The sequence below is a fragment of the Camelina sativa genome, chromosome 15, assembly GCF_000633955.1.
Source record: "Camelina sativa cultivar DH55 chromosome 15, Cs, whole genome shotgun sequence".
Classification (NCBI taxonomy): Eukaryota; Viridiplantae; Streptophyta; class Magnoliopsida; order Brassicales; family Brassicaceae; genus Camelina; species Camelina sativa.
In genome coordinates this window covers 4,494,701-4,522,413 of record NC_025699.1, presented here as the reverse complement: position 1 = coordinate 4,522,413, position 27,713 = coordinate 4,494,701, and the positions used below count along the sequence as shown (strand labels likewise).

The 27,713-nt window shown below is 36.6% G+C and overlaps 7 protein-coding genes and 1 long non-coding RNA gene across 8 annotated transcripts; 4 read left to right on the top strand and 4 right to left on the bottom strand.

Annotated features, from left to right (window-relative positions):
• On the top strand, nt 1,839–3,805 carry LOC104745277 (mannan endo-1,4-beta-mannosidase 3-like). Its single transcript, XM_010466477.2, has 4 exons — nt 1,839–2,206; nt 2,500–2,694; nt 2,808–3,142; nt 3,339–3,805. Exons 1-4 carry the CDS (start codon nt 1,871–1,873, stop codon nt 3,724–3,726), a joined length of 1,254 nt encoding a protein of 417 aa, XP_010464779.1. The 5' UTR covers nt 1,839–1,870; the 3' UTR covers nt 3,727–3,805.
• Nucleotides 3,600–5,378, bottom strand: LOC104745278 (protein NETWORKED 4B-like). Its single transcript, XM_010466478.2, has 4 exons — nt 5,230–5,378; nt 4,977–5,081; nt 4,007–4,899; nt 3,600–3,688 (listed from the first exon to the last, which is right to left on the bottom strand). The coding sequence occupies exons 2-3, from the start codon at nt 5,077–5,079 to the stop codon at nt 4,040–4,042; spliced, it is 963 nt and encodes a 320-aa protein (XP_010464780.1). The 5' UTR covers nt 5,080–5,081; nt 5,230–5,378; the 3' UTR covers nt 3,600–3,688; nt 4,007–4,039.
• On the top strand, nt 8,617–9,983 carry LOC104745276 (methylesterase 17-like). Its single transcript, XM_010466476.2, has 4 exons — nt 8,617–8,967; nt 9,056–9,196; nt 9,270–9,404; nt 9,598–9,983. The coding sequence occupies exons 1-4, from the start codon at nt 8,704–8,706 to the stop codon at nt 9,895–9,897; spliced, it is 840 nt and encodes a 279-aa protein (XP_010464778.1). The 5' UTR covers nt 8,617–8,703; the 3' UTR covers nt 9,898–9,983.
• Nucleotides 10,252–15,098, top strand: LOC104745273 (cellulose synthase A catalytic subunit 3 [UDP-forming]-like). The gene is made up of 14 exons (XM_010466474.2): nt 10,252–10,444; nt 10,538–10,739; nt 10,827–11,050; nt 11,160–11,262; nt 11,351–11,531; nt 11,651–11,917; nt 12,024–12,369; nt 12,451–12,588; nt 12,672–12,797; nt 12,883–13,095; nt 13,171–13,429; nt 13,561–13,763; nt 13,854–14,204; nt 14,345–15,098. Exons 1-14 carry the CDS (start codon nt 10,421–10,423, stop codon nt 14,927–14,929), a joined length of 3,222 nt encoding a protein of 1,073 aa, XP_010464776.1. The 5' UTR covers nt 10,252–10,420; the 3' UTR covers nt 14,930–15,098.
• On the bottom strand, nt 15,161–16,225 carry LOC104745275 (cytochrome b-c1 complex subunit 8-like). The gene is made up of 2 exons (XM_019237241.1): nt 15,970–16,225; nt 15,161–15,444 (listed from the first exon to the last, which is right to left on the bottom strand). Exons 1-2 carry the CDS (start codon nt 16,137–16,139, stop codon nt 15,396–15,398), a joined length of 219 nt encoding a protein of 72 aa, XP_019092786.1. The 5' UTR covers nt 16,140–16,225; the 3' UTR covers nt 15,161–15,395.
• Nucleotides 17,932–18,408, top strand: LOC104745272. The gene is made up of 2 exons (XR_760719.1): nt 17,932–18,069; nt 18,161–18,408. It is a non-coding gene; the product is annotated as an uncharacterized LOC104745272 (long non-coding RNA).
• LOC104745271 (receptor-like protein 12) lies at nt 19,108–22,486 on the bottom strand. The gene is made up of 2 exons (XM_019236627.1): nt 20,161–22,486; nt 19,108–19,658 (listed from the first exon to the last, which is right to left on the bottom strand). The coding sequence occupies exons 1-2, from the start codon at nt 22,484–22,486 to the stop codon at nt 19,108–19,110; spliced, it is 2,877 nt and encodes a 958-aa protein (XP_019092172.1).
• Nucleotides 22,641–25,689, bottom strand: LOC104748120 (receptor-like protein 12). The gene is made up of 2 exons (XM_010469806.1): nt 22,962–25,689; nt 22,641–22,878 (listed from the first exon to the last, which is right to left on the bottom strand). The coding sequence occupies exon 1, from the start codon at nt 25,687–25,689 to the stop codon at nt 22,966–22,968; it is 2,724 nt and encodes a 907-aa protein (XP_010468108.1). The 3' UTR covers nt 22,641–22,878; nt 22,962–22,965.

The window sequence follows — 27,713 nt, the reverse complement described above, 5'->3', positions numbered from 1 at the left end:
TTTTAAAACAAAATAAAAATATTTCTGATATGGCTTAATCTTATTGGACAAGTGACTTGTGCTTTATAGGATAAAGGATATTAAAAAAATAATGAGAAGAACGTGGAGATCGTGGAACAGTTTAATTTGCCGATAAAACATATTTCACACATGAGTAAGATTTTTCTTTTTTTCCTCTCTCTTCTCTGCACGATCATTTGTAAAAAAAAATTGATTTTTAAAAACAATATAAAAAGATTTCTGATATGTTTAATCTTATTGGACAGGTGACTTGTGCTTTATAGGATAAAAGATATTTAAAGAAATGATGAGAAGAAAGTGGAGATCGTGGATATCGTGGAACAGTTTTAATTGCCGATAAAACCTATTTTACACATCAGTAAGATTTTTTCTTTTTTTCCTCTCTTCTCTGCACGATCATTTGTAAAAAAATTGATTTTTGAAAACAAAATAAAGAAATTTCTAATATGGCTTAATCTTATTGGACATGTGACTTGTGTTTATAGGATAAAGGATATTTTAAAAAATGATGAAAAGAAAGTAGAGATCGTGGAACAGTTTAATTTGCCGATAAAACCTATTTCACACATCAATAAGATTTTTCATTTTTTTCCTCTCTTTTCTCTGCACGATCATTTGTAAAAACATTTGATCTTTAAAAACAAAATAAAAAAATTTCTGATACGGTTTAATCTTATTGGACAGGTGACTTGTGCTTTATAGAATAAAAGATATTAAAAAAAAATGATTAGAAGAAAGTGGAGATTGTGGAATAGTTTAATTTGCCGATAAAACCTATTTCACACATAAGTAAGATTTTTCCTTTTTTTCCTCTCTCTTCTATGCACAATCATTTGTTAAAAAATTGATTTTTAAAAACAAAATAATTTTTTTTTTGATATGGCTTAATCTTATTCGAGAGGTGACTTGTGCTTTATAGGATAAAGGACATTAAAAAAATGATGAGAAGAAAGTGGAGATCGTGGAACAGTTTAATTTGCCGATAAAACCTATTTCACACATCAGTAAGATTTTTCCTTTTTGTCCTCTCTCTTCTCTGCACAATCATTTGTAAAAAAAATTGATTTTTAAAATGAAAATAAAAAGATTTCTGATATGGCTTAATCTTATTTGACAGATGATTTGTGCTTTATGGGATAAAGGATATTAAAAAAATGATGAGAAGAAAGTGGAGATTGTGGAACAGTTTAATTTGCCGATAAAACCTATTTCACACATTCCTCTCTCTTCTCTGCACGATCATTTGTAAAAAATATTGATTTTTAAAAACAAAATAAAAAATTTATGATATGGCTTAATCTTTTTGGACAGGTGACTTGTGGTTTATAAGATAAAATATATTAAAAAAATTAATGAGAAGAAAGTGGAAATCGTGGAACAGTTTAATTTACCCATAAAACATATTTCACATTTTGCACTATTATCTGATTAAGTTGTAATTTACATTTATTTTTTTGCGTATGCATCAGAGTTAAACGTTAAGAGTTAAGATACATTTGGATGTGTTTGCGTTTAAGATACCAACTGTGTTTTTTTGTTCCTCTTAATATTGGCGTTTAGCTTTGCACGTATTTATTTTCGTGTCATCCGTAATTTTTGTGTTGGCTTCACAAATAAATATTATTCCCCCATTTAGCATGTATGATTGCTTTAGATTATAAACGAAAAACTTAATTATGTTTCTGTGTTTATATATCACATTCGTGTTTGCGTGAATGTTCGTGTTTACTTTTTAAAAATTTGATAGTAACTTATAATATATATACTAACATGTAATAACTAGCACCTCGAATATATATACTAACATGTAACGTATATGAAGTATTTGTGTAAAGTAGAGAACAAGGATATGAAGTATTTGTGTTTTGTAGTGCTTTTAGCGATTGTGATCGCACAAAACTATAGCGATCTAGGAGGAGTCGAAGCTGCGTCGAGTAATGGGTTCGTGACTAGGAAAGGCGTACAGTTTATTTTCAATGGGAAACCATTTTACGCCAATGGTTTCAATGCCTACTGGCTCACGTACGAAGCTACAGATCCGACCACAAGGTTTAAGATCACTTATGCGTTTCAAAATGCGACAAGTCACGGTTTGACCATAGCCCGCACCTGGGGGTTCCGCGATGGCGCCATATACCGCGGTCTCCAAACTTCTCCTGGTTCCTACCATGAAAAGACGTTTCAGGTAAGTAGATCTCTTAATATAGAGAGATTAATTCAAAAATAGGTTATAGATTAGCTTGATTACCTCAAGCCACTATCAATCGATGTCATCAAGATTTGATAGTCAAAGAAATATAAATTTACAAAAAATTATTTTCATTGTTGAAATGAATACTGTATGTTGGTTATGCGGTTTTCTCTTGTTACTTGTTTTTAGTGTAGAAATTATTAATCAAGACTATGCTTTTCAACTAAAATATAAATATCTGTTTTAGAAAGAAAAAAAATTTGTGTTAATTTTTTCCTGGTGGAAAGGGTTTGGATTTTGTCATAGCCGAAGCAAAAAGACTCGGTATAAAAATGATAATCACCTTTGTCAATAACTATTCTGATTTCGGAGGGAGGAAACAATACGTTGGTTGGGCCAAGAGTAAAGGTCAAAACGTATCTTCAGATGACGATTTCTACACAAACCCTCTTGTTAAACAGTACTACAAAAACCACGTCAAGGTACAAAATACTATGAACTCAACTTTATATAACTTCTTTAATCTTACTGAATATTTTAGACCCTGAATCATATAACCTATGATCTCTTTGATTTTTTTTCTCTGTCGTTGTAGACTATGGTGAACAGAGTGAATACATTTACCAAAGTTGCGTACAAAGATGAACCAACCATTATGGGTTGGGAGCTTATTAACGAGCCACAATGCAGAGCAGATCCAAATGGGAAAACCCTTATGGCTTGGATTGAGGAAATGGCTCCTTATGTGAAATCAGTTGATTCAAATCATCTCCTCTCTACTGGTCTTGAAGGCTTCTATGGTGACTCATCTCCTCAAAGAAAGAAAACTCTGAATCCGGTTGCAGCCAACGTTCTTGGAACTGATTTCATCGCTAATCACAATGTCGATGCCATTGATTTTGCATCGATTCACTCTTACCCTGACTTATGGTAAGTTAGAAATTACTTGTACTACCATATAATCAAGATTTAGTCTCTAGGGTTTATTATGATTCATCTTTTTAGTACCATAAATCTAGCTAAAAACCATTTCTTTAACATCAAATTCTATTATATGAAAAAAAAAACGTTTTTTTTTTTAATGGTTTACAAGTTCATTACCATTCCAAACCTTTTGATTTTTCAGGTTTCCAAACTTGGATGAGAAATCTCGAATGGACTTCTTGAGAAATTGGCTCGAAGCACACATCGAAGATGCGCAGAACATTCTTAAGAAACCTCTAATCATAGGAGAATTCGGGAAACCAAATATCACACCAGGCTACACACAGGACCAGAGAGACGCCGTGTTCAAGGCAACGTATGACATTGTCTACGCGTCTGCTCAAAAAGGCGGTGCAGGCACGGGAGCATGGTTTTGGCACCTTATTAGCGACGGCATGGACAACTTCAGTGATTCGCTCGCTATTGTACTTAGTGACAACTCGTCGACGGCTAATATTATAAGTGAGGAGTCACGAAAGTTGCGTTTGATTTCTGGCAAAGGAAAGTTAAGTCGCAAAATCATAAACTAAAGTTTAAAATAGGTTCTTTCTGTAATAGTTTATCCCTATTAAGATGAGACAATTACGGTATTAAAATATTAATGATATCCCAAAGTTCTGTCTCAGCATTATAAAACTCTTTCAATGCATGAAAAAACATGAAGAAGAAGATGAGATGCAACATGTGTTAAGCTCTGCTCTAGTTTTGATTTTACAAGATGAAGTTAGATATTAGTTTGCATCATCCAAAAAGCACATGATCAATTCTACAAGTTTTGGACTCTCTACAAATTTATTTTACAAGACATACCTTTGTTCTTGTCTGAAACTGATCTTACAAGCTCTAAATATCTCTGTTCATGTAATGATCAAGTGAGAAACAGAGCTGTCTTATAGCCTCTCTTTTCTCTTCCTCTCGTTCTTTTATCACATTTCTCTGCAACTCCACTTGTTTCTCCAGCACTTCAACTCTACCCCTCAGTTCTTCCACAACATTCTTGTCGGTTCCTGATTCATTGTCTTTAAGACACACCTGGTTCAGATACTCCTCCATCTGCTCAATCTGGATATCTCTTGATCTCAACTCTGCTCTTAGGCTATCTAACAAGTCAGCAGCATTACCACTCTGCAGATTCGCTTTCTCGGTCTTGTATTCATTCAACAAATCCCACAGCTTTGAAACCTCTGCTTCTGATACACCTAAACTCTCTTTAACCACGTCGAGCTCGCTTTCTAAACTCTCAATCTTTTGACTTGAATCCGATAGCTTACTTTCTAAATCATTCACACGACTTTTCTCAGTTTCAATGTCTATGTTCCTTGCTTCTAACTCTCTCTGTGCAGTTTCAAGCTCAGCACAAAACATATCAGCAAGCAAATATGCAGAGTAGTTCTTCTCAACCTCACCGTTTCCTTTCAAGCTCTGCAACATCTCGCTGCTACTCGTTGGTGAGACCAGTTGGTTCTTAAGAGAGGCTCCTGACTTAAAGGAGCTAAGTGGAGTTGCTGCAAGGGAAGAGGCATTGTTTTTGTGGTCTGAACAAGGCATGTTAAAATCAAATTTGAGAAGGCCATTGAGAAGCTCTTGGTTCAAATCGTTGTAAGTCTCACCAAGAGACTGATATAAGCAAAGAAACTTCTCTGTTGACTCGGTTTCGTCATCTTCAATCAAGCTTAGCATGCTTTGAACATTCTGATTAATCTCTGTGGATGAATGCAAATACCAACATGTAACAAAAATAAACCAAATCATATATGAACAGAATAAATAGATCTGTTACCTGTTAATATATCTGCTATTGATGACTTAGAATGATGTGGCCACAAGGATGAGTCAACCTTCTTCTCTGATTCTGTTTCTTTTGTGGTAAAACTAATATCCATATCTAACATATGAACAGAAGAAGCTCAGCAAACCAAAAAAAGCAGAACTCAGAACAGTAGAATTACAAAACCCTAAATCAGAGACAAATCGAATGATCTCTCACCCAACCTCGAATTACCAGAGGGATAGAGAGAAGAGATTTTACTGACCTGAAACTTTGATTTTGTTGAGAGAGAGAGAGGAGAAACCCAGATTTTGTCGATTAGAGGAGAGAGCTTTACAGGGGAATAGTAGCAGTGAAGAGGATTTTGAAATTAGGGTTACGAGTAAAAGAGCGGTTCTTTTGGTTTCAAACTTTCGAAATACTGTAAAAACCTAAAAATATAAAATGGAGATGTAATGCACTTTGACTTTGGTGTTCGTGTATTTATTTATTATGGATTTTTTTTTTTTTTAGTATCTTGTAAAAGATTTCACAACCTCACATTTCCCAAAATCATTTAATTTTATTTAATCATTTCCTTTTTTTCCTTAATTGTCTCTTAAAATTACTTTTATACTTGTTCAAAATAAATAATTAAGAAAGTTTAGAATCTCATGAGTATTATTTTATTAATATAAAACAACTGTTCAATGATAATTAGAGAATCCACAATGATTGAACAGTTTATAAAAAGAAATTATATTTTAATGTTTTTTTTTTTTTTTTTGGTAAACCGTATTTTAATGTATTTTTAAAAGGAACTTTTTCAGACAAAGGGAAATGGGATTTCGTCCACTACTATCACCAAGTACGCATGGCATGTCTAGCGCACACATGCTATTGCAAAGTATCGATTCATTCTAACATGTCCAGTATTCAAAATTCGATTTATCACTTTTGATTCAGTAAGTCAAAATCGATAACTTTTGCATGGTCGAGAGTTCATGATGGGTTTCGAGTTTCGACTGATCTTACTAGACCCGTTTGATAAAATTAAAATATGAACCCCTTGGCATATATATATCATGAACTTTGGGGTGTATTATGGTCTACACCTTACCAACTATGAGACAATTTGTGAAAACATTTTATGATATTCCAAACAAAACGAACTAGTACGTAAATAAGTCACAGTTTTGGTTATAAAACTAAAAAGTAAATTATAAAAAACGTTACACAAAATAGATAAGGAAAAAAATGAATCTGATTCCCTTTGTCCACAAAGACACTGACAATTGGCGAAAAGGCTTTCCTTTCGGCACATGTCTCTCGTCTGACCATTTCATATGTCATCTCTCTCACTTATTGCATTCTTTCCTTTTCTCATAAGAAAGGAAAAGGCTAACTTTTGTTGAATGATGGTTTTTTTTTTTTTTTTTTTGGGATTATGGTTATAGCAGCAGATGTATAGGTCGGTCTAACAAATAGTATGCGATCATACAATCACTTTGCAAAAATGTGAACAGTTGATGAATGTTGAGAAATTCACAAGTTTTATTTTCTTGAATTGTCTCTAGTCTTAATTTTTCTTTTCTTTTCTTTTGGATGTTTCTCTGGTTTTTAATCACTACACGTTTTTCCGTTAGAAACTTTAATAATGGCTAGAGTGGAAAAAAAAAAGGCATGTGTAGAAGACCCTCAAAATATGGAATATTTGGCATAGTAGAAAATAACAATTAGAGTTAATCCAAATTCTTGTATATGTCATTTTCATTCACACGTTCGTTTGTCTAGCATGGACAAAGAACAACTGAAAAAATAAAGTTGAATTACAATATATGTTACAAAATAAACCGAAAAATAGGGAAATATGGGGAAAAAAGAAAAATAGTAAAAGACGCTTTCGTAACCCACTGAAAAGGAGGAAGAGATATCTTCATCTTTGTTTGTGTTGTGACACTTCTCCTTTTTTAAAAACTTTTCAATCAGTGCTTCATTATTTGCACCTATAGTTTCGTTTCTTTCATCATTCTTAATTGGTTTTAAACAAAATACACACTCTGAAGAAAAAAAACAATTGCACAAAAGTCTCAACTCTTTTCCATTTGTAATTTAAATTTAATGGTTCTACGTAACTTTAACGACACATATTTTTTCTTTAGTCAAATTAAGATTGTCTGATCCGATTCTTAGTTACACAAACGTGTAATTTACTTACGTGTTTAACTTTGCATTTACTTTCTTTCTTTTTGTAATAAAAAGGAACAGAAACGTTCAAATTCTAAACCAAATCAAACAAAGACAACCGAAGAGCTAGCTGTTATTTGCCACGATATATACACTGATCATTAAGCAGATCAGGTTTATAGAAGAGAAAATCGAAAAGCAAATTCTTACAAAAATTAGAAGAACAAAAAACTCTAGAGAACATAAATACGTACTTGAGGTTGATAAAATTACTTAATTAGTACTCGATGTGATGGTTATTAGATGTAACATCGTGCATATTTTCAATTCAAATGAAAATTATGAACGTGAAAATGGCATGTGACCAACTAACTGAGTCAATAATTTTAAACTTTTACTTCTTCTTAGAGTTACAGCTAACAAGCATTAAATTGGTCAATGAAAATTATTTATCTTTTTGCGTTAGAAAACTGACCGGAAAATAATTCGAGTACCCTACATAATTAATATAGCTATGGGATATACTAGTATAACTTAAATCAAATAACAAAACAAAATCATAGCACGGGTCTTGATAACACACGTGACATACCTTAATCTTTGTAACATTTTACAATAACGATGACTATATAGTATTTTCTTTATCACATCAAATTGAATCCAGCTATCAAATGGTTTTTCTTTATTAGTCGAGATTGATAATCATTCTATCCTCATCAGTACCTTCTGGTAATCGTATAAACGTCGAAGGTCGAACCTTTTTTTTTATGGCATGTCATTAGTCATAAATTGTTTAGAGAATAGAAACGTAATCAGTGCGGATAAAACGTAAATAGTACATACCAATTACAAGAATATAGTCAGAACACACTTATTACTCATTGACTACCCCAACTATAAGAATATGCATTATGCAATGACCCAAGTGACCAATATACAAAAGTCGGATCCACAACCAAAACGATATCTATATATACATCCCTTGACAAAAACCCTTCAAATTTCTCTCCATTTTAATTCTCGTAACATACCCTAAGTTAAAAGATTAAATTTATCAAAACACACGACTAAAGGTTGCATCAAATTCAGAATTTGCAAAAGGAAGTGTTTACATGGAAAAATAAATAAAATGGCATTGTACAAAAACCAATGTCTATCTATTACATGGTGACAAAGTTTATTCTTTTGCAAAAAAATTGATTCTTTTTGGAATATCTTTTTAACAAATTACTATTTAATTGATTTTATCTTTTGGTGCGTTACTATTTAATCGATTTACTCTATTATTTGTATATATTTTTAGATTTTTACTAAATAAAATATGTTGAACCTACACATTCTGTATATTCCTTATCAAATTTCTATTCAAGGCCTACTCGGTGGTCATTTCTTAATAGTAACAATTATTAATTATTATTATACTATACCATAAAAATTCACCCACTGGGAAAGAAGCAAAAGATATTTTTCACTATATATGAGCTTGACAATTGTGACAAGACACACACAGAGCACTCTCTAGAAGGGGAACCCCATAAAAACCTCCGGCTAAACTCCAACGTAATCCATATCGATGGCGGAGGACAATCAAGAAGAAACCCTAGAACTCAAACCGGGAAGAAAACCACCACACTTCGTGCTAATACATGGCATGAGTTTAGGATCATGGTGCTGGTACAAGATCAAGTGTCTCATGGAAGTCTCTGGTTTCGACGTCACTTGCATCGACCTTAAATCCTCCGGAATAGATTCTTCATCCGCCGACTCTCTCACTTCCTTCGACCAGTATAACCAACCACTCATAGACTTCCTCTCCTCTATCCCCGAACAAGAACAGGTAAAAACCTAACTCAGAACTCAATAGAATTGATTCTTGAATCTGAAGCAAACTCGCTCTGTTTTTTCTCTGTTCTGGTTTTTTTCAGGTGATACTTGTGGGGCACAGTGCAGGAGGACTTAGCGTGACAAGCGCGATACAGCGATTCCCTAAGAAGATCTCTGTCGCTGTCTATATTGGAGCTTCGATGCTTAAATACGGGCTCCAAACCGATGAAGATATGAAAGATGTAAAGATCCAACAAATTTCTTTAAAACCAAGTTAACTTGCGTGTGACGTTATGTTTCTTTGTCACACTACAGGGAGTTCCTGATCTATCAGAACATGGTGATGTCTACGAGCTTAACTTCGGTTTAGGAACCGAGAATCCTCCAACCAGTGCTATTATCAAACATGAGTTCCGACGAAAACTCCTTTACCACATGAGTCCTCAACAGGTTTCTCTACTGTTACTGTTACATTCCTCATATAGAAAGCTCAAAGATCCAAGATTTAATGTTTTAAATCCTAGGTGTTATGAATTATGATTAATTTGAATATGAAACGTATAAAAATAAACTATGCAATTTGTACATATCTATTTTCTTATCCAATCCAAAATTTGTTGTCCCCTTATGTTGGTGTAAAAAGGAATGTTCCTTGGCTGCATTAATGATGAGACCAGCACCGATTCTGGCGCTAACGACAGCAAAACTGGAAGAAGTAGAAGAAGAAACAAAAGGAGAAGAGGATAAGGAGCACGTGCCGCGAGTGTACATAAAGACGTTACATGACCGAGTCATGAAACCGGAGCAGCAAGAGGCGATGATAAGAAGGTGGCCACCGAGCCAAGTTTACGAATTGGACAGTGACCATTCACCTTTCTTTTCTAATCCTTTTGTTCTCTTCGGTTTACTCATCAAAGCTGCCGTTTCCGTCGGTTCTATCTAAACCAAAAATTAAGAAACTATAATAATGATCTATTTCGTGGTAGAGAGAGAGAGAGAGAGCGTTATTTTTTTTTCTGTTTAAATGTCATTATTTATTATTATTTTACATTTGATTTTTGAAATAAAAATATGTTTTCTTCAATTTATTAAATGCGTCATTAAACTCAATTAATTTAAAGTAATTAATTTCGGAATGAGACCGGTTAACGTGTAACCCGAAATTAAATTTCGGGAAAACGTGTAGAGAAAGCTAAAAAGAAATAGAGTGTAATCAGAAAAGACAAGTGTGATGTGTGAAGGTGTCGGTGAGAATTTAGTGTAGCTTGTAAGCTTCCTCCATAAATCTCTCTGGAGTCTGGAGAAGAAGACGAAGAAGAGTTGTTGATGATCCTCAGAGAGAGAAGAGAAAAAGAGAGTCATAAGTGTGTGTGTGAGGTCTTACATTACGAAGACGAAACCACTCTTTCTCTCTCTCTGTTTTGAACAGTTCCGACGCTTCAGTGGAAAGAAGATAATCAATTAAGATGGACTCAGAAGTAGAAACGACGGTATTGTTTTTTCGCTTCGTCTCTTCAACTTCCCATTCTTTATATAAATTTAGGTTTTCCTAATTGAGTTTAGTTTGTATACGAATTTGTTAGGGGAAGATGATGAGTAGTAGTAACGCTGGTGAGCAGATTTGTGAGATTTGTAGTGATAATGTTGGGAAGACTGTGGATGGGGAGCCTTTTGTGGCGTGTGATTTTTGTTCATTCCCAGTTTGTAGACTTTGTTATGAGTACGAAAGGAAAGATGGAAACCAGTCTTGTCCTCAATGCAAGACTACATATAAGAGACTCAAGGGTACATTTTTGGTTTTTATGTGTAAATTTTTGTTATTGTGTATTTGGATGACTTGATCATTGTTAAGGTATCGATATCTGTGTTTAGGTAGTCCTGCTATTACTGGAGATAAAGACGATGATGGCTTTGATGTTGCTGATGAAGGTGCTGGTGAGTTTGGTTATACAGAAAAGTCACGGAACGAAAAGATATCAGAACAGATGCTTGGATGGCATCTTACTACAGGTGGGAAAGGGAAGGAGGTTGGAGACTCTGAGTATGACAAAGAGGTCTCTCACAATGTTGTTCCTCGGCTCACTAGTAGACAAGAGGTAAGACATTATGGCTTCTCCTTCTTTGTGGCATTTCACATCAAGCTTAGATAGCTTGAGTGGACAGACAATGTTGGGATCTGACTTTGTCTCTCGCTTTTTTTGATAGGTTTCTGAAGAGTTTTCTGCTGCTTCACCTGAACGATTGTCTAGATCTTCTACTATAGCTAGTGGAAAGCAGTTTCCTGACTCATCAGATATCAGTCAATCACGTTGTTTACCTGACCATCATATTCGTATATTCAAATCAAGGATTCTCAATTTTGTCAGCACTAAACCCTGTTGTGTATTATCTTGCAGCAAACAGAAGGATTGTTGATCCTGCTAGAGATTTTGGCTCAATAGGATTAGGCAATGTTGCCTGGAAGGAGAGAGTTGATGGCTGGAAAATGAAGCAGGATAACAAATCTGGTCGTATGAGCACTCAAGCTGCTTCTGATATTGATGCCAGCACTGATTTCTTTGTTGACGAGGCTTTGCTGTGAGTACTTGTTTTTGTTATCTCTTTAGTCCCTAAAGGTTCACTTTTGACACTGCTCAATCAAGCTTGGGATTCTTTTTCAAATAAGTGATGTGTTGATCTTTTTCTGAATCATGCAGGAGTGATGAAGCACGGCAACCTCTTTCAAGGAAAGTATCCGTACCATCATCACGTATAAATCCATACAGAATGGTTATAATGCTGCGGCTCGTAATCCTTTGTCTTTTCTTACATTATCGTATCACAAATCCAGTGCCAAATGCATTTGGTCTATGGCTGGTATCAGTGATATGTGAGATCTGGTTCGCCATTTCATGGATTCTTGATCAGTTCCCCAAGTGGTTTCCTGTTAACCGGGAAACTTACCTTGATAGACTATCTTTAAGGTACGCCTTTATTTTTCTGTTCTGATTCTGTTACTCAAATATTAGCTGCCTTTTGTCTTTTAATGTCTAGCCTGAAGATATCTGCTAATCCTCTACTTTACTATAGATACGAACGTGAAGGTGAACCATCGCAGTTAGCAGCTGTGGACATATTTGTGAGTACTGTTGACCCGTTGAAGGAGCCTCCTCTGGTGACAGCCAATACAGTGCTCTCTATTATGGCAGTTGATTACCCCGTGGATAAGGTGTCTTGTTATGTTTCTGATGATGGTGCTGCTATGTTATCATTTGAATCACTAGCAGAAACATCTGAATTTGCACGAAAATGGGTACCTTTCTGCAAGAAATATAGTATTGAGCCTCGAGCACCAGAATGGTACTTTGCTCAGAAAATTGATTACCTCAAGGATAAAGTTCATCCATCATTTGTCAAAGATCGCAGAGCTATGAAGGTAAAGTTTATAGTCTAGTCTTTCAAAACACTCCTAGTTATCTTTTGCCATGCTAATAATGACATGTTCTGTTTCTGGCAGAGGGAGTATGAGGAATTCAAGATCCGAATAAATGCACTTGTTTCCAAGGCTCAGAAAGTTCCTGAAGAAGGGTGGGTTATGAAAGATGGTACGCCATGGCCTGGAAACAACACAAGGGACCATCCAGGAATGATCCAGGTGAATCTTGTTTCCAGTGGCATCAGTTATTACTATCATTTTCCAGTTTGTTTGGTCACTGAGATATAATATGTTGAGTGCAGGTTTTCTTAGGACAAAATGGTGGATTGGACACAGAGGGCAACGAGCTCCCACGTTTGGTCTATGTGTCTAGAGAAAAGCGACCAGGTTTCCAACACCATAAAAAGGCTGGTGCTATGAATGCACTTGTAGGTTTCTGATCATTGAATTTGTTCTTTTCCTTTGTTATCTATTGTCTCATCTAATGAGCGTACTCTCTCTTCACTTGAACAGGTTAGAGTTTCAGCAGTCCTTACTAATGGACCTTTCCTATTGAATCTTGATTGTGATCATTACATTAATAACAGCAAGGCCTTGAGAGAAGCTATGTGTTTTCTGATGGACCCAAACCTTGGGAAACAAGTTTGTTATGTCCAGTTCCCACAGAGATTTGATGGTATTGACAAAAACGATAGATATGCTAACCGTAATACGGTTTTCTTCGATGTAAGTTAAACCTTGTCTTAATTTGTGTCCTTTTTTTACTATACATTTACTCTAACTTTGTGATATACTCTTCAGATTAATTTGAGAGGCTTAGATGGGATTCAAGGACCAGTATATGTGGGAACTGGGTGTGTTTTCAACAGAACTGCATTATATGGTTATGAACCTCCAGTGAAACCAAAACACAAGAAAGCAAATTTTTTATCTAGAGTTTGTGGGGTGAGAAAGAAGAATGCCAAATCTAAAAAAGACACTGACAAAAAGAAATCTGGCAAGCACACGGAATCAACCATTCCTGTGTTTAGCCTGGAGGATATAGAAGAGGGAGTTGAAGGTAAACTTGTTTTCTCTTTCTTTCTAAGTTATCTGTTTATTTAACATTTTGATTTTGAGACTTTGGTACTTCAATATTAATTTAACTCACATGCTGAGTGAAAATGCATTTGAATATATTGCGTAAATCAGATCCTGGTTTGGACGATGACAAGGCACTCTTGATGTCACAAATGAGCCTGGAACAGAGATTTGGAAAATCAGCTGTTTTTGTTGCTTCTACGCTAATGGAAAATGGAGGTGTTCCTCCTTCTGCAACTCCAGAGAACCTTCTAAAAGAAGCAATTCATGTCATTAGCTGTGGATATGAGGACAAAACAGAGTGGGGAACTGAGGTATTTTCCTAGTTCTGTTCTGTTATCTCCGCGTTAGTGTGTCCTCTGTCTATATATTCTGATCTCTGACTTTTTCTTGACATTGTTTAGATCGGATGGATCTATGGCTCTGTTACAGAAGATATTCTCACCGGGTTCAAAATGCATACCCGTGGTTGGAGGTCGATTTACTGTATGCCTAAACGACCTGCATTCAAAGGATCTGCTCCAATCAATCTTTCTGATCGACTCAACCAAGTCCTCCGGTGGGCTCTAGGCTCAGTAGAGATTCTCTTCAGTCGGCATTGTCCAATCTGGTACGGTTATGGAGGGAGGCTGAAATTTCTTGAGAGGTTTGCATATGTGAACACAACCATTTATCCAATCACCTCCATTCCTCTCCTCATGTACTGCACATTGCCTGCCGTTTGTCTCTTCACCAACCGGTTCATTATTCCTCAGGTTTGCTCTCACTCTCTCTTGAATATTAGTTTTGTCTTACTTCGATATTTCACTGATCTAACTTAACTCCCTAACTGAAGTGGCGTAAGTATCAATGGTCTATCTAAGCGGTGCTGTTTCAAATGCTGTCTTGTTTGTAGATAAGTAACTTGGCAAGCATTTGGTTTCTGTCTCTCTTTCTATCCATTTTCGCTACGGGTATACTGGAAATGAGATGGAGCGGTGTGGGAATAGATGAATGGTGGAGAAACGAGCAGTTTTGGGTCATTGGTGGTGTATCAGCTCACTTGTTTGCAGTCTTCCAAGGTCTACTTAAAGTCCTCGCTGGTATTGACACCAACTTCACAGTCACTTCAAAAGCCTCAGATGAAGATGGTGACTCCGCCGAGCTGTATTTGATCAAATGGACAACACTTTTAGTCCCACCGACGACTCTGCTCTTTATAAACCTTTTAGGAGTGGTTGCAGGAGTCTCTTATGCTATCAATAGTGGATATCAGTCTTGGGGACCCCTCTTTGGTAAGCTCTTCTTTGCCTTCTGGGTGATTGTTCACTTATACCCATTCCTCAAGGGTTTGATGGGCCGACAGAGCCGGACTCCAACCATTATTGTGGTTTGGTCGGTTCTTCTAGCTTCGATCTTCTCGTTGTTGTGGGTTCGGGTTGATCCGTTTATATCTAGAGTCACCGGTCCAGACGTGCTGGTATGTGGAATCAACTGTTGAGATGGACCGTTTTGAGCAATGTTTCTACTATCCTCTCTATTTTTCTTCTTTGGTGTGTATAGTTTGTTTGTTATGAGTTACTGTGTCAATATCAATGTACTGTAACTCTGTAAGTAAAAGTTACTGTGTCAATATCAATATGAATATCAATGTCTATGAAGGAACGCAATCCTAGTGTTTGTATGTTTCGAGGGAACATACATACACAGCGTTAGTGTTTGTCCTCAGTTATAAATAGATTGTTTTTACGATTCAATCCAATTCCATACCATATAAAGAAAGATGAACATCAACCAACAGTTATTGTCATGAAACCAAAACATTTATTTAACAAAAGAGTATCAGAAAAACTGACTCAGACGATTCCCCACATAAGCTTTTAAAGAACATTATCGGCTTGAAAACAAAAGGAGTGACTTCAAACTATAGCGTTGTTGTAGAAACGGAGATTGACTGACTTCATGCTTCAGAATCTGTGCTCAAGCTTCTCCTGTTCCTTGAAGTACTGAGCATACCTGCACTCATTAGTGTATTTGAAGATTAAATACAACAGACGGTGACACGAGAAACTTAAGTATGTTAAGATCGAACAAGCAATTACTAGCTTAACAAGCACGAACTCAATTGGTTTAATGGAATCACACATTAGCTATTGATTACAGCAGTATTAAAATCCTCTTGAGAAGCAATTCCACAATACTAATTGTTACCTGATAGACTTTTCTAGCCGAGAGGCTCCTTACCACACTCAGGTTCAAAATTACAGACTCACAATTGAGAAAATTCTAGAGTTGTTGCCCATATCTCAATGGTTATGTTACCTATATTCTTCTCCAGCTAACTTAATTCCTATCATTTCTCATTTGTTACTACAACGTCACAAATGAAGAACCCTAAATCCATTTTTTGATGCACTAGCTCGATGACACAGAAACCGCAAAACTCGTACAACAACAACCAAATCGACGAACAATCACCAGATCGGAACTCTCTCTTAAGATTCGTTTCGCAATCAAATTGATAAGAGAAAAAGAGAGTACCAGTAGGTGCTAACGACAGGGGTAACGAGGAGAGTGGCGCTGATCCAATTCTCAGAGACCTTGTGGTGGATCTTCTCAGGTAGATCCTTCCAGAGACCCGTCATGATCTTCTGCTGAAACGGAGAAAGTGCGTAAACCACCGCCTTCAATTTCACCGGCTGCTTTCCCATTTTCTTCTTCTCTTCCCAGATTAATTTCAACAATTCCACAGAGACGAATCTCCCCCAAAACTCTGATAATAACCTAAAACGGAAAATAAATAAAATAGCGAATGTCGCGATTCGATTTTAGTTCGGTTTACTTTACAGAATTAACTTGGTCATAATTTTTAATTTGTTTTGGTATGTTCCGGTTCAAACCGGTTCTGGTGAACCAAATTCGATAACTCCTAATTTTTTTTTTTTTGTTAAAGGGTATTCAATATTATAAATAAATGACCAATGGGCTATTTCCGAATTTAGGCCCATTTACATTAATCCCCTTAAGGCCTAAACCACAAACATCAAACCGAGTAAAACCAAAAATCAAAATTGACCCGGGTTTATCTAAAGCGAACCAGAATCAAACCGATCGCTCTCTAACCCTAACCCTAAACTGAAGAACTCAGTTTAAGCCGCCGCCCATGGGATTGCGGATGCTCATCGGAACAGGTCCTCCGGTGAGCCTGGACGACGCGAGTCAAACGGAGATGGTGATCCAAGATCCGTTGCCATCCCGCCACCGTAGAGCAGCTTTGAGGAGGAAGAAGAGTTCCGATCTTTGATTGTCGAAGAGATTCAGGCTCATACGTGAGAGATCAAAGGCGGTAGGGAGTAGATCTGGAACCTTCGACGGTGGTTCAGCTCCTCCTAGCCATAGACGACCTCCCCCATCGAACGACAGCCGTGAGAGCCTCCAGAATCTCCGGTCATCAGATCTAACCGCCTTACTCTCTCGATCCTTGCCGTAAATCTCCCTCTTCTACTCCCGTCGCATCACCGCCCATAGAGCTCTTACCGTCGGTGTGTCGAGGAAGCTTCTCCCTTCCACTGCTCCCTTGATTTTGATTTGAAAGTTTCACTTTGTTGATGTTGCAGTTTACGGATGAAGTGCCATGAGCCTTGGGGCTCTCTTCGTCGTCGGAATCGACGGAGAACCCCCACCGTCAGTACAAGCGGTTGTGATCAGAAGAAGAAAAGGGTTGGGAGAGAAAATCGCCGCGAGTGTCGATAACTCCTAAAGTTTAGTAGAGTGAGATGATGATTCAGGCGGTTGAGGATTACGACGATCGATCGAAGGAAGAAGACGATGAAGATCTTCCACGTTCCTTGTCTTGATGACAACTACTCTGATCTGTGAGCTCTTTCGTTTCTCTTTCTTCCATTTTCCTTTCTTCTTTATCTGATTCGGTGTATCATCAACAAGATCTCCATCCAACACAAAAGGGAACCTCTGCCACAGCTAACAATAGAATAGGATGTAGCATTAGCAAGGAAGACCCTGCTGAGGATACATATTCAGTCATCGATTGAGATGCAGCATCTTCCTTTCAAGTCCATCTGGATGGACTGAACAAGATTTTGGAGGACCGTAAGGATAAGGATGGTCTCCAGAGCTTTGTGGGTAACATGGGAGCAGCTTCGTCATCGATGGTGCCTAATTCTTGGGAGGATGAGAAGATTTCCTGGGACTTTGAGGATAGAAGTATAGCTAAATCTCCTTGTGGATCCTCCTCCTATGTTTCCGCCACTACAGGACGTGTCATCTGACTCAGCTGTTGACTAATATTTGTTGATTTTGACTTTGAAATCGGCACTATTTTTATAATTGGGTATGAAATTTGAATTTTCTTTGAGTATAGGTATAAATTGGCACCAAGAGTTTGTACAGGTATAAATTGACACTTTTGACAATTGTACAGGTCGGAAATGGCCCTTTTCCCGTAAGTTTAGGTCATCCGTTGTTCCCTGAACCACAAAAAATGAACAGTTTTGCTTATGATCCACTAATGAAACTTACTATGAATATGCTTTTCTATGCTAGATATTGTCGGAAGTCAAGGAGTTGAAGCATACTCAGATGAAACAAGCTGAGAGGATGATTACTTTGGAGATGGAGCTGGTAAAAATACTTTGCAAAACTCACAAATTGATACTTCTATTACAATTGCTTTAAGTACAAAATCTCTTATCTTTTGTTTGGGTTCTTGTAGCTTGAAACAAGAAGGGAGATACTTCGGCTAAAAGGGAGCAATGGAAGTTTTTAAGCACATGCATGGTAAGCTCAAATTAAGAATAAATTCTTGGGGTTTGTAATGCTTCTCTAGCTACTTCTTGTCTTTTGAACATATGTGAAGAAGAGAAAAAGGAATATGGAAATGATTTGACTCCCGATCGAGTTTGAAAGTTACTCTAAAGGAATACTCTTTCCTCTTTTATTGCTAATCCTTGACTTGGTATGCTTCAGTTTCAGTATGTCTTGATGAAAAATAGGTATATGATAGTTTTTTTACTCACTTCCATTGCTCTTTGACATAAAAAGGTTTGATTTTAACTATTACATGAAACTTACATTGACATTAAGCTAAAAGCTTTAAAACATTAAAAAGATTGTACATGTTCTTCTGGTTCACTTATTCACAAGCAAAATGCGCTAAGAAATTTATTAAGTAGACACTTGAGAAAGAGAGATCTTTGCTAGTTTTGGTGAGGCACCTGAAGTTTCCATCCTCGTTGAATAAGATCTCTTAAACGTTATCAAATCATATATGCAGATAGTATGACCTTCATCTCTCTCTCTCTCATACCTTATTCTTGTTGTTTTTGGACACCCTGAAAGCACCAAAGGATTGTGTCTAAGAAAGCAACCAGAAAAAGCTTCCATGTGAAGTCCAAACACAGATAGATCTTTACATTTTTAAAATTCATCAGTCAGAATAGAACTTCTGGTTGTAGTATACGAAAATGAAAGATCAAAGAGATATTTCACAAAATTGTATAAAATAGTTTAACAACAATTTAAAATATTATCCACCTAAATTGTATCAATTACGGACATATTTTAAAATATTATCCACCTAATTATTCCCATTATTCTAAACAAATTCGTTAAAAAGTCAGGAACAATACCTCTCTCTAGTGAGTTGTGGTGCTTATCCGTCTACTGTCTACGATTGTTTCGGCCAAAAGGGTTCATGAACCACTCTGGTTTGTGGGAAAGCAATATGTATCCAAACGTCAAGCCAGAGAAAATACCAGGTATGAATCCTATTGCAGCTGCTATCCAACTAATCACCTCTTCTTCGTCTTCTTCCTCTGATTCCGGCGTTTCATATTGTTGATGTGATGCTGGTGGTGTGTGAATAACTCTGCAAACTTTGTCAAGAGAAGAGCCAACAAGTCCCGGATTATCTCCAAAGGAAGAGCAAGGCTGCGTTTGAAACTGATTGCCTCCTGGTAGTAGACCTGAAAGCTGGTTATGAGAGAAGTTCATGTACGCAAGGAATGAGAGCTCCCCTAGCTCTTGTGGAATTTCTCCTGAAAGCTTGTTTTGAGAAACGTCCAGGGACTCGAGAGCTGTGAGGTTCCCCATAGATGAAGGGACGCGGCCAGTGAATGCATTGTTTGACAGGTTGAGCACATGAAGCTCTTTCAAGAGACCGATGGACTTTGAAATCTCTCCTTCGAATTTGTTTCCCGAAAAGTCGATTGCTGTGTAGATTTTTAAGATACTTACTAGCTCCAACCTATTGAATCTTGGTAATAGCCTAATTTATCTCCCATGTAATTGACATTCGGCCGATTTTCGTCGGTCCCAAGTGATGACATAGCAGTCCACTTGGAAAAGTAATCTGATAGATAGATCTTTACATTTTTAAAATTCATCAGTCAGAATAGAACTTCTGGTTGTAGTATACGAAAATGAAAGATCAAAGAGATATTTCACAAAATTGTATAAAATAGCTTAACAACAATTTAAAATATTATCCACCTAAATTGTATCAATTACGGACATATTTTTAAAATATTATCCACCTAATTATTCCCATTATTCTAATGCTCACTAACAAATTCGTTAAAAAGTTAGGAACATTACCTCTCCAGTGAGTTGTGGTGCTTCTCCGTCAATTGTTTCGGCCAAAAGGGTTCATGAACCACCACTTTGGTTTGTAGGAAAGCAATATGTATCCAATCGTAAATCCAAAGGAAATACCAGGTATGAATCCTATTGCAGCTGCTATCCAACTAATCACCTCTTCTTCGTCTTCTTCCTCTGATTCCGTCGTTTCATACTGTTGATGTGATGGTGGCGTGTGAATATCTCTGCAAACTTCGTCAAAAGAAGGTCCAAAAAGTCTCAGGCTTCCCTCGAAAGAAGAGCAATTCTGCGTCCGAAACTGAGTGCCCCCTGGAACTAGGCCTGAAAGCTGGTTATGAGAGAAGTTCATGTACGCAAGGAACGAGAGCTCCCCTAGCTCTTGTGGGATTTCCCCTGAAAGCTTGTTTTGGGAAACGTCCAGGGACTCGAGAGCTGTCAGGTTCCCCATAGATGAAGGGATGCTGCCAGTGAATACATTGTCTGCTAAGTTGAGCACATGAAGCTCTTTCAGTAGACCGATGGACGTTGGAATCCCTCCTTCAAATTTGTTTCCCGAAAAGTCGATTGCTGTGTAGATTTCAAGGATAAGTACCAGTTCTAACTCTACACCTTTATTCATCAAAACCAATGAATCTTGGTAATATCTATCTCCCATATACATTTTGTTAGACCCAACTTCATTTTCTCCAAATGATGACATAGCAGTCCACTTCGAAAAGTGCTCTGATGGCAAAGTTCCATAGAAGTGATTATGTGATATGTCGATGATTCGCAACTGAGGGAACGAGGCTTGATGTATTGGTCCATGAAATGCATTGGAGCGAAGGACAAGAACTTGCAGCTTTTGTAGAGAACCCAACCAGAACGGAAACGTGTCGTTGATTCTGTTGCTTTCCACGTTCAAAACTTCAAGAGTAGAGAAACAGATCAAAGATCTAGGAAGCTTTCCCACAAGTAGGTTATGACCAACGTCAAACGACCTTAGACTTTCAAATATATGCTTTGGAAGACCTCCGCTAAGATTATTATGCCGAAGGTTTAGATCCGAAAGATTACTCTTGAGATTTACCATACAACGAGGGATTGAACCGTTAAACTTGTTTTCAGATAAATCAAGAGTGTTTAGAGAATGCAACTCACATATGAAAGAAGGAATCTTTCCGGTGAAGTTGTTGTTGGAGCCAAGCAAGTGCCTCATAGATGGTTTCCGGACAGAGGATAGTGCTTGTTTCTTTTTTGATCTTTGAAAACCGATGAAAGTATTGTTTGAAAGATTCACGTACGTCAAATTTGGTAGAGTCCATAACCAGGCAGGGACTTGACCTTCGATTTTGTTGTTGGAGATGTCCAATAGCGTCACTTCATATTGGGTTCTTAGGAGCTCTGGAAACTCGGTGATACCGCAGCCTGACAAGTACAAAGAATCTATCTCCTGTGAAAGGGGATTTGAAACTGAACTCTTGTTTGTTGTTGAAACATGGTTGCCTGAGAGATCTACTTCATAGAGGCTTTTGGAATATGATAAGATATCATTCAAGTCAATCGTAGTGGTGGTGTTCAAATAGGATAGGTAAAGACTTTCAAGTGACTTGAGAGGAGAGAAGATACTAAAGTCAACTGGGCGGCCTTGGGTGTCGAAATGAGAAAGGTCAAGATCCGAAAGGTTGACTAATCTGGAAATGGATCTCGGGATTGGCCCTTTGAAGTTGTTGCCTCCAAGGGATAAATATTCTAGGTTAGATGGTGAAGTGATATAAGGAGGAAACGCACCACTGAACTGATTGTCGGAGAGTGATAAATCCGACAACCCTGTCAAATTCAGTAGTACATTGGGAAAGTTGCCAATGAGCATATTATGATCAACAAATAAGTAGGTCAACTGGTTTAGATTGCCAAAAGAAGATGGGATTTCACCAATGAGATTGTTTCTCCAAAGGTTGAGATAGGTGAGATGAGAGAGGTTTCCAATTGAATTTGGGATTTCACCAACGAGATTGTTTCTAAAAAGGCGGAGATCGGTGAGTTGAGAAAGCTTTCCAATTGAATATGGGATTTTACCAGAAAATTGATTAAAAAAAAGGTAGAGATGAGAAAGGTTTCCAATCGAAGATGGAATCCGACCACTGAAATAATTTTCCGAAAGGCTGAGAGTGATAAGATTAGAAAGATTTCCAATGGAATCTGGGATTTGGCCAGTAAGATTGTTATATGAAAGGTCAAGAGTGCTTAGAAAAGGAAGGTTTTGAAGACTGCTATTGGAATGAAACTGACCATGGAGGCCGCTGCAGCGAAGGTGTAGCTCGATCACTTCTCCGGACTTGGCATTGCACGTGATACCCGTCCAACTACAACAGTCGCTGTTATTCCCCCATGACTCCGTCTTCCGATGACCATCGTTTGAACAATAATTATTAAACTTTCCAATCTCAAACNTGACCATGGAGGCCGCTGACGTCTTATAAAAAACGACACAACTGACTTTGAATATATCCATGCATGATGCATGTATAAGTTTTATAAAGTAATGCTCAGCATTTCTGTAACTAATTGATATGAACAAAGGACATACGTATATATAGATGCGAGAGTCTAACAGGAAAAGTAAAGATAACATTGCAGGAAAAAATAAATTACATGTGCATATAAAGGGAGAGTAATTTAAGGTTCGAAACAGAGTTGCTCAACTACAAAGTTGGCAAAAAACAGAGTAAAAGAGAAACGCACAAAGCAAAACTTAACAGAAATCTAAACCAATCTGGATTTGGACAAAGCTGGCTTAATGAGTAGTTACTTTGACTTTCCCCGTCCAGATTCTTCAGATAGGCTTTAAGCCTATAATAACGAAATAGTTGTTAAACAAATATAATTTCATTCTGATGAAAGCTAACAAATTCGTATAAAAGTCAGGACATTACCTCTCTAGTGAGTTGTAGTGCTTCTCTGTCTACGATTGTTTCGGCCGAAAGGGTTCGTGAACCACTTTGGTTTATAGGAAAGCAATATGTATCCAATCGTCAAACCACAGAAAACACCAGGTATGAATCCTATTGCAGCTGCTATCCAACTAATCACCTCTTCTTCGTCTTCTTCCTCTGATTCCGGCGTTTCATATTGTTGATGTGATGCTGGTGGTGTGTGAATAACTCTGCAAACTTTGTCAAGAGAAGAGCCAACAAGTCCCGGATTATCTCCAAAGGAAGAGCAACGCTGCGTTTGAAACTGATTTCCTCCTGGTAGTAGACCTGAAAGCTGGTTATGAGAGAAATTCATGTACGCAAGGAACGAGAGCTCCCCTAGCTCTTGTGGAATTTCTCCTGAAAGCTTGTTTTGGGAAACATCCAACGACTCGAGAACTCTCAGATTCCCCATAGATGAAGGGATGCGGCCAGTGAATGCATTGTTTGCCAAGTTAAGCGCACAAAGCTCTTTTAATAGACCGATGGACTTTGGAATCTCTCCTTCAAATTTGTTTTCCGAAAAGTCGATTGCTGTCAAGATTTGAAGGATACGTACCAGCTCCAACTCTACACCTTTATTCATCAAAACCATTGAATCTTGGTAATAGCTATCTCCCATATACATAACGAGTGATTTATCTCCCATGTACTTTCCGGAAGACTGATCTTCGTCGGTCCTAAGTGATGACATAGCACTCCACTTTGAAAAGTACGCTGATGGCAAAGTTCCATCGAAGTAATTATGTGATATGTCGATGATTCGCAACTGAGGGAAGGAGGCTTGATGAATTGGTCCATGAAATGCATTGGAGCGAAGGACAAGAACTTGCAGCTTTTGTAGAGAACCCAACCATAAAGGAAATGTGTCGTTGATTCTGTTGCTTTCCACATTCAAAACTTCAAGAGTAGAGAAACTATTCAAAGATCTTGGGAGCTTTCCCACAAGTTGGTTATGACCGACGTCAAGCGACCTTAGGCTTTCAAATATATCCTTTGGAAGACCTCCGCTAAGATTATTATGACGAAGGTTTAGATCTGAAAGAGTATTATTGAGGTTTCCCAAACAAGGAGGGATTGAACCGTTAAAGTTGTTATCAGATAGATCGAGAATGTTTAGAGAACGAAACTCGCATATGAAAGAAGGAATCTTGCCAGAGAAGTTGTTGTTGGAGCCAAGCAAGCACCTCAATAATGGTTTCCGGACAGAGGATAGTCCTTGTTTCTTCTTTGATGTTTGGAAACTGATGAACGTGTTATTGGAAAGATTCAGGTAGTACAAATTTGGTAGAGTCCATAACCAGTCAGGAACTTGACCTTGGATTTTGTTGTTGGAGATGTCTAGAAATTCAATTCCATGTAGGGTTCTTAGGAGCTCTGCTGGAAACTCGGTGATACCGCAGCCTGACAAGTGCAAAAATTCTATCTTCTGTGAAGGGGGATTTGAAACAGAACTTTTGTTTGTTGTTGAAACATGGTTGCCTGAGAGATCTAATGTAGAAAGGCTTTTGGAATATGAAAATATATCATTCAAGTCAATCGTAGTGATGGTGTTTAAATGGGAAAGGGCAAGATCTTCGAGTGACTTGAGAGGCGAGAAGATACTGAAGTCAACTGGACGGCCTTGGGTGTCGAAATGAGAAAGGTCAAGATACGAAAGGTTGACTAATTTGGAAATGGATCTCGGTATTGGCCCTTTGAAGTTGTTTCTGCCAAGGATTAATTGTTCTAGGTTAGATGGTGAAGATGTATTACCAAACTCAAGAGTGCCGTTGAGTTGGTTACCACTCAAAAAAATTTGAGTCAAAGAAGGAATGGTGAAGAGAGAAGAAGGGATAGTTCCACTGAAAGCGTTGCCATGTGCGTGAAAATTTCCCAAGTTCCATAGTGAAGTGATATTTGGAGTAAGCGCGCCACTGAACTGATTGTAGGAGATATCTAAATATGACAAACTTGTCAAGTTCAATAGTACATTGGGAAAATTTCCACTGAGCATATTGCTACCAACAAATAAGTAGGTCAGCTGGTTTAGATTGCCAAAAGAAGATGGAATTTCACCTACGAGATTGTTTCCAAAAAGGCGGAGATCAGTGAGTTGAGAAAGATTTCCAATTGAATTTGGGATTTCACCAGAAAATTGATTATACATAAGCTGGAGAGAGGTTAGCTGAAAAAGGTTTTCAATGTAAGATGGAACCCGACCACTGAAATAATTTTCCGAAAGGCTGAGAGTGATAAGATTAGAAAGATTTCCAATGGAATCTGGGATTTGGCCAGTAAGATTGTTATATGAAAGGTCAAGAGTGCTTAGAAAAGGAAGGTTTTGAAGACTGCTATTGGAATGAAACTGACCATGGAGGCCGCTGCAGCGAAGGTGTAGCTCGATCACTTCTCCGGACTTGGCATTGCACGTGATACCCGTCCAACTACAACAGTCGCTGTTATTCCCCCATGACTCCGTCTTCCGATGACCATCGTTTGAACAATAATTATTAAACTTTCCAATCTCAAACTCGTTTTTGAAAGCGAGAAGTGCATCCCTTTGTTCGGGACGACACAAGAAATGCTGCCTAGTACTAGTAGTAGGAGGAGCCGCAAGCGCGTCTTCGAAATAACAAACGAAAAAGAAAATAAAAGAAAGAGTAAATAGATAACGTGGAAAAAAGAGAATTTTTCCGAAGCCTTTCATTTAAATTTTCTTGAATTTTTTAAAAAAAAAAGAGAACGAAGAAAACAAGGAAAATGTGAGATGGTAAATAGATAACATGGTTTCGTGCTCTTATATATACATAATCATAATACACTCTACTCCACAAATACAATAAATCCAACACAGCTTGACTGACTCAGTATATAACTAGTCTTTCTACCAAGTGTTCTTTACGTTGAAATGCAAAGACTTTTAAAAGTCTTTACGTTTGAATAGTCAAGTTCCGCACATTCTTAATTACGTACAGTAGGGGAAACTTCAAAAATTGTTGAGATGTCAAGATTTTCCATCCCACATGGATGTTTGAAAAAAAAAAATCCGAAAATGCTAAAGCCCAATAATATAGGGGAATAAAAATAAAATGCAGGCCCATTTGACCATATGCCACCGAACTCAGAAAAGTATAAATATTTGGAGAAATCACATATCCTAGACCAAGAAGAGCGAGCCCAAATAATAATAAACTCTGGTTGTGACTTGTGATAATGGTTTGTGAATTAAGATATACTAGATATGAACCCGTACGTATGTGCGGGATTGTTTTCATAAGTAATATTTGATTTCTTGTAACATATACAGAGTTGTGCCAAGACGAAAATATATCTGAAGTGACTTAAAAAAATACCCCAATACAATAAAAAAAAAAAATCTACAAAAACAAATACCTTTGTCGTTGAAAGAAAACAAAAACAATATAACTATACAAACTAACAAAAGATTAGTTCTAAAACATTTTTCTTTCTTTTTTCCACTAATTCGTTAACTAAACTTTCAAAATCAAATTTCTAACCAATCTTCTCCAAACAACAACAATCACTTACAAATATAAAAATAATTTGGATGTAACTATTTAGGAAAATAGAATAAATAGTGTTAAAGAGTTAAAAACTTGAATAATTTTACTTTAGTATATTTACAATTGATTTAGTGAGAGACACTCTGAAGGAAAACTTTGTTTACTGAGTTCTGTTCAGAAAAGAGGAGAAAACGATATATATTTCTTTGCTTACCCTAAATATTTATTAACTTTTTAAAAAACTTTAATTGTTGAAGTAATTGTTTTCTAATTACTTAATTAAACCCATATCGAAGCCCAATATTTGTTTCGTATTTATCTATATTATTAACACATTATTTTAGCATAACCATTAAGTCTCGTATAAACATAACTCTATTAGGACTAAAGTCTAACTAATATATGCTCCTAATTTTTTCCCCAAAATTTAATGCACTAAACGAATGTTTCTTTTTTCCTAACTATGGCAAGGCTCTGAACATATAGTTATGTTGTTGTTAATAGAAATGGTTATGGAAACTTCTTAAATATAACTTTCATAAATATTGGGTATGAAATTGTTGGTATACAATAATCTATTTCAAATAGTTTAATATGTGTGGATGTATGCACTTGCTCCTTAATACGATTACATGTTTTCTCATTTAAAGTCTAAACACAATAAAATCAATCACAAGTAGTATAGTTTTCAGTCACAATTAAAGTCTATTAATTGTACTACTCCCTGGTAATATGGTTTTGTACTTGTTTCTTGTGTGATCCAACATTAATTCTCCATGGTTAAAACTCTGCATAAACACACCCAAATTATTAGCTAATTTAAATACCAAACAATAAAATTCTTAATGTGTTTGATTCCCGAGTCCAAAATATCAAACCAAAGTTTGCCATCTTTAAAAAAAACACACAAATCAATAATTTATAAAAAATAATCTTTAGTACAATTAATTCAAACCATAATAGATGAAATTTTATTATAGATATTAAATTATACTATTAACAATTTTTTTTATTTTAATTAAATATAATATTTTTTATAAAAATAGATTTTAGACAAAATTAGAATTTAGTAGCTCTGTTATTTAAGAACATTAAGATATTTTCATAAGTTTTAAAATAATAATTTCTGGATATATAAATTACCTATAATTTAAATATATTCTTATTAATCAGTTTGAAATCAATATAAAAGAGCATATTCCTTTTA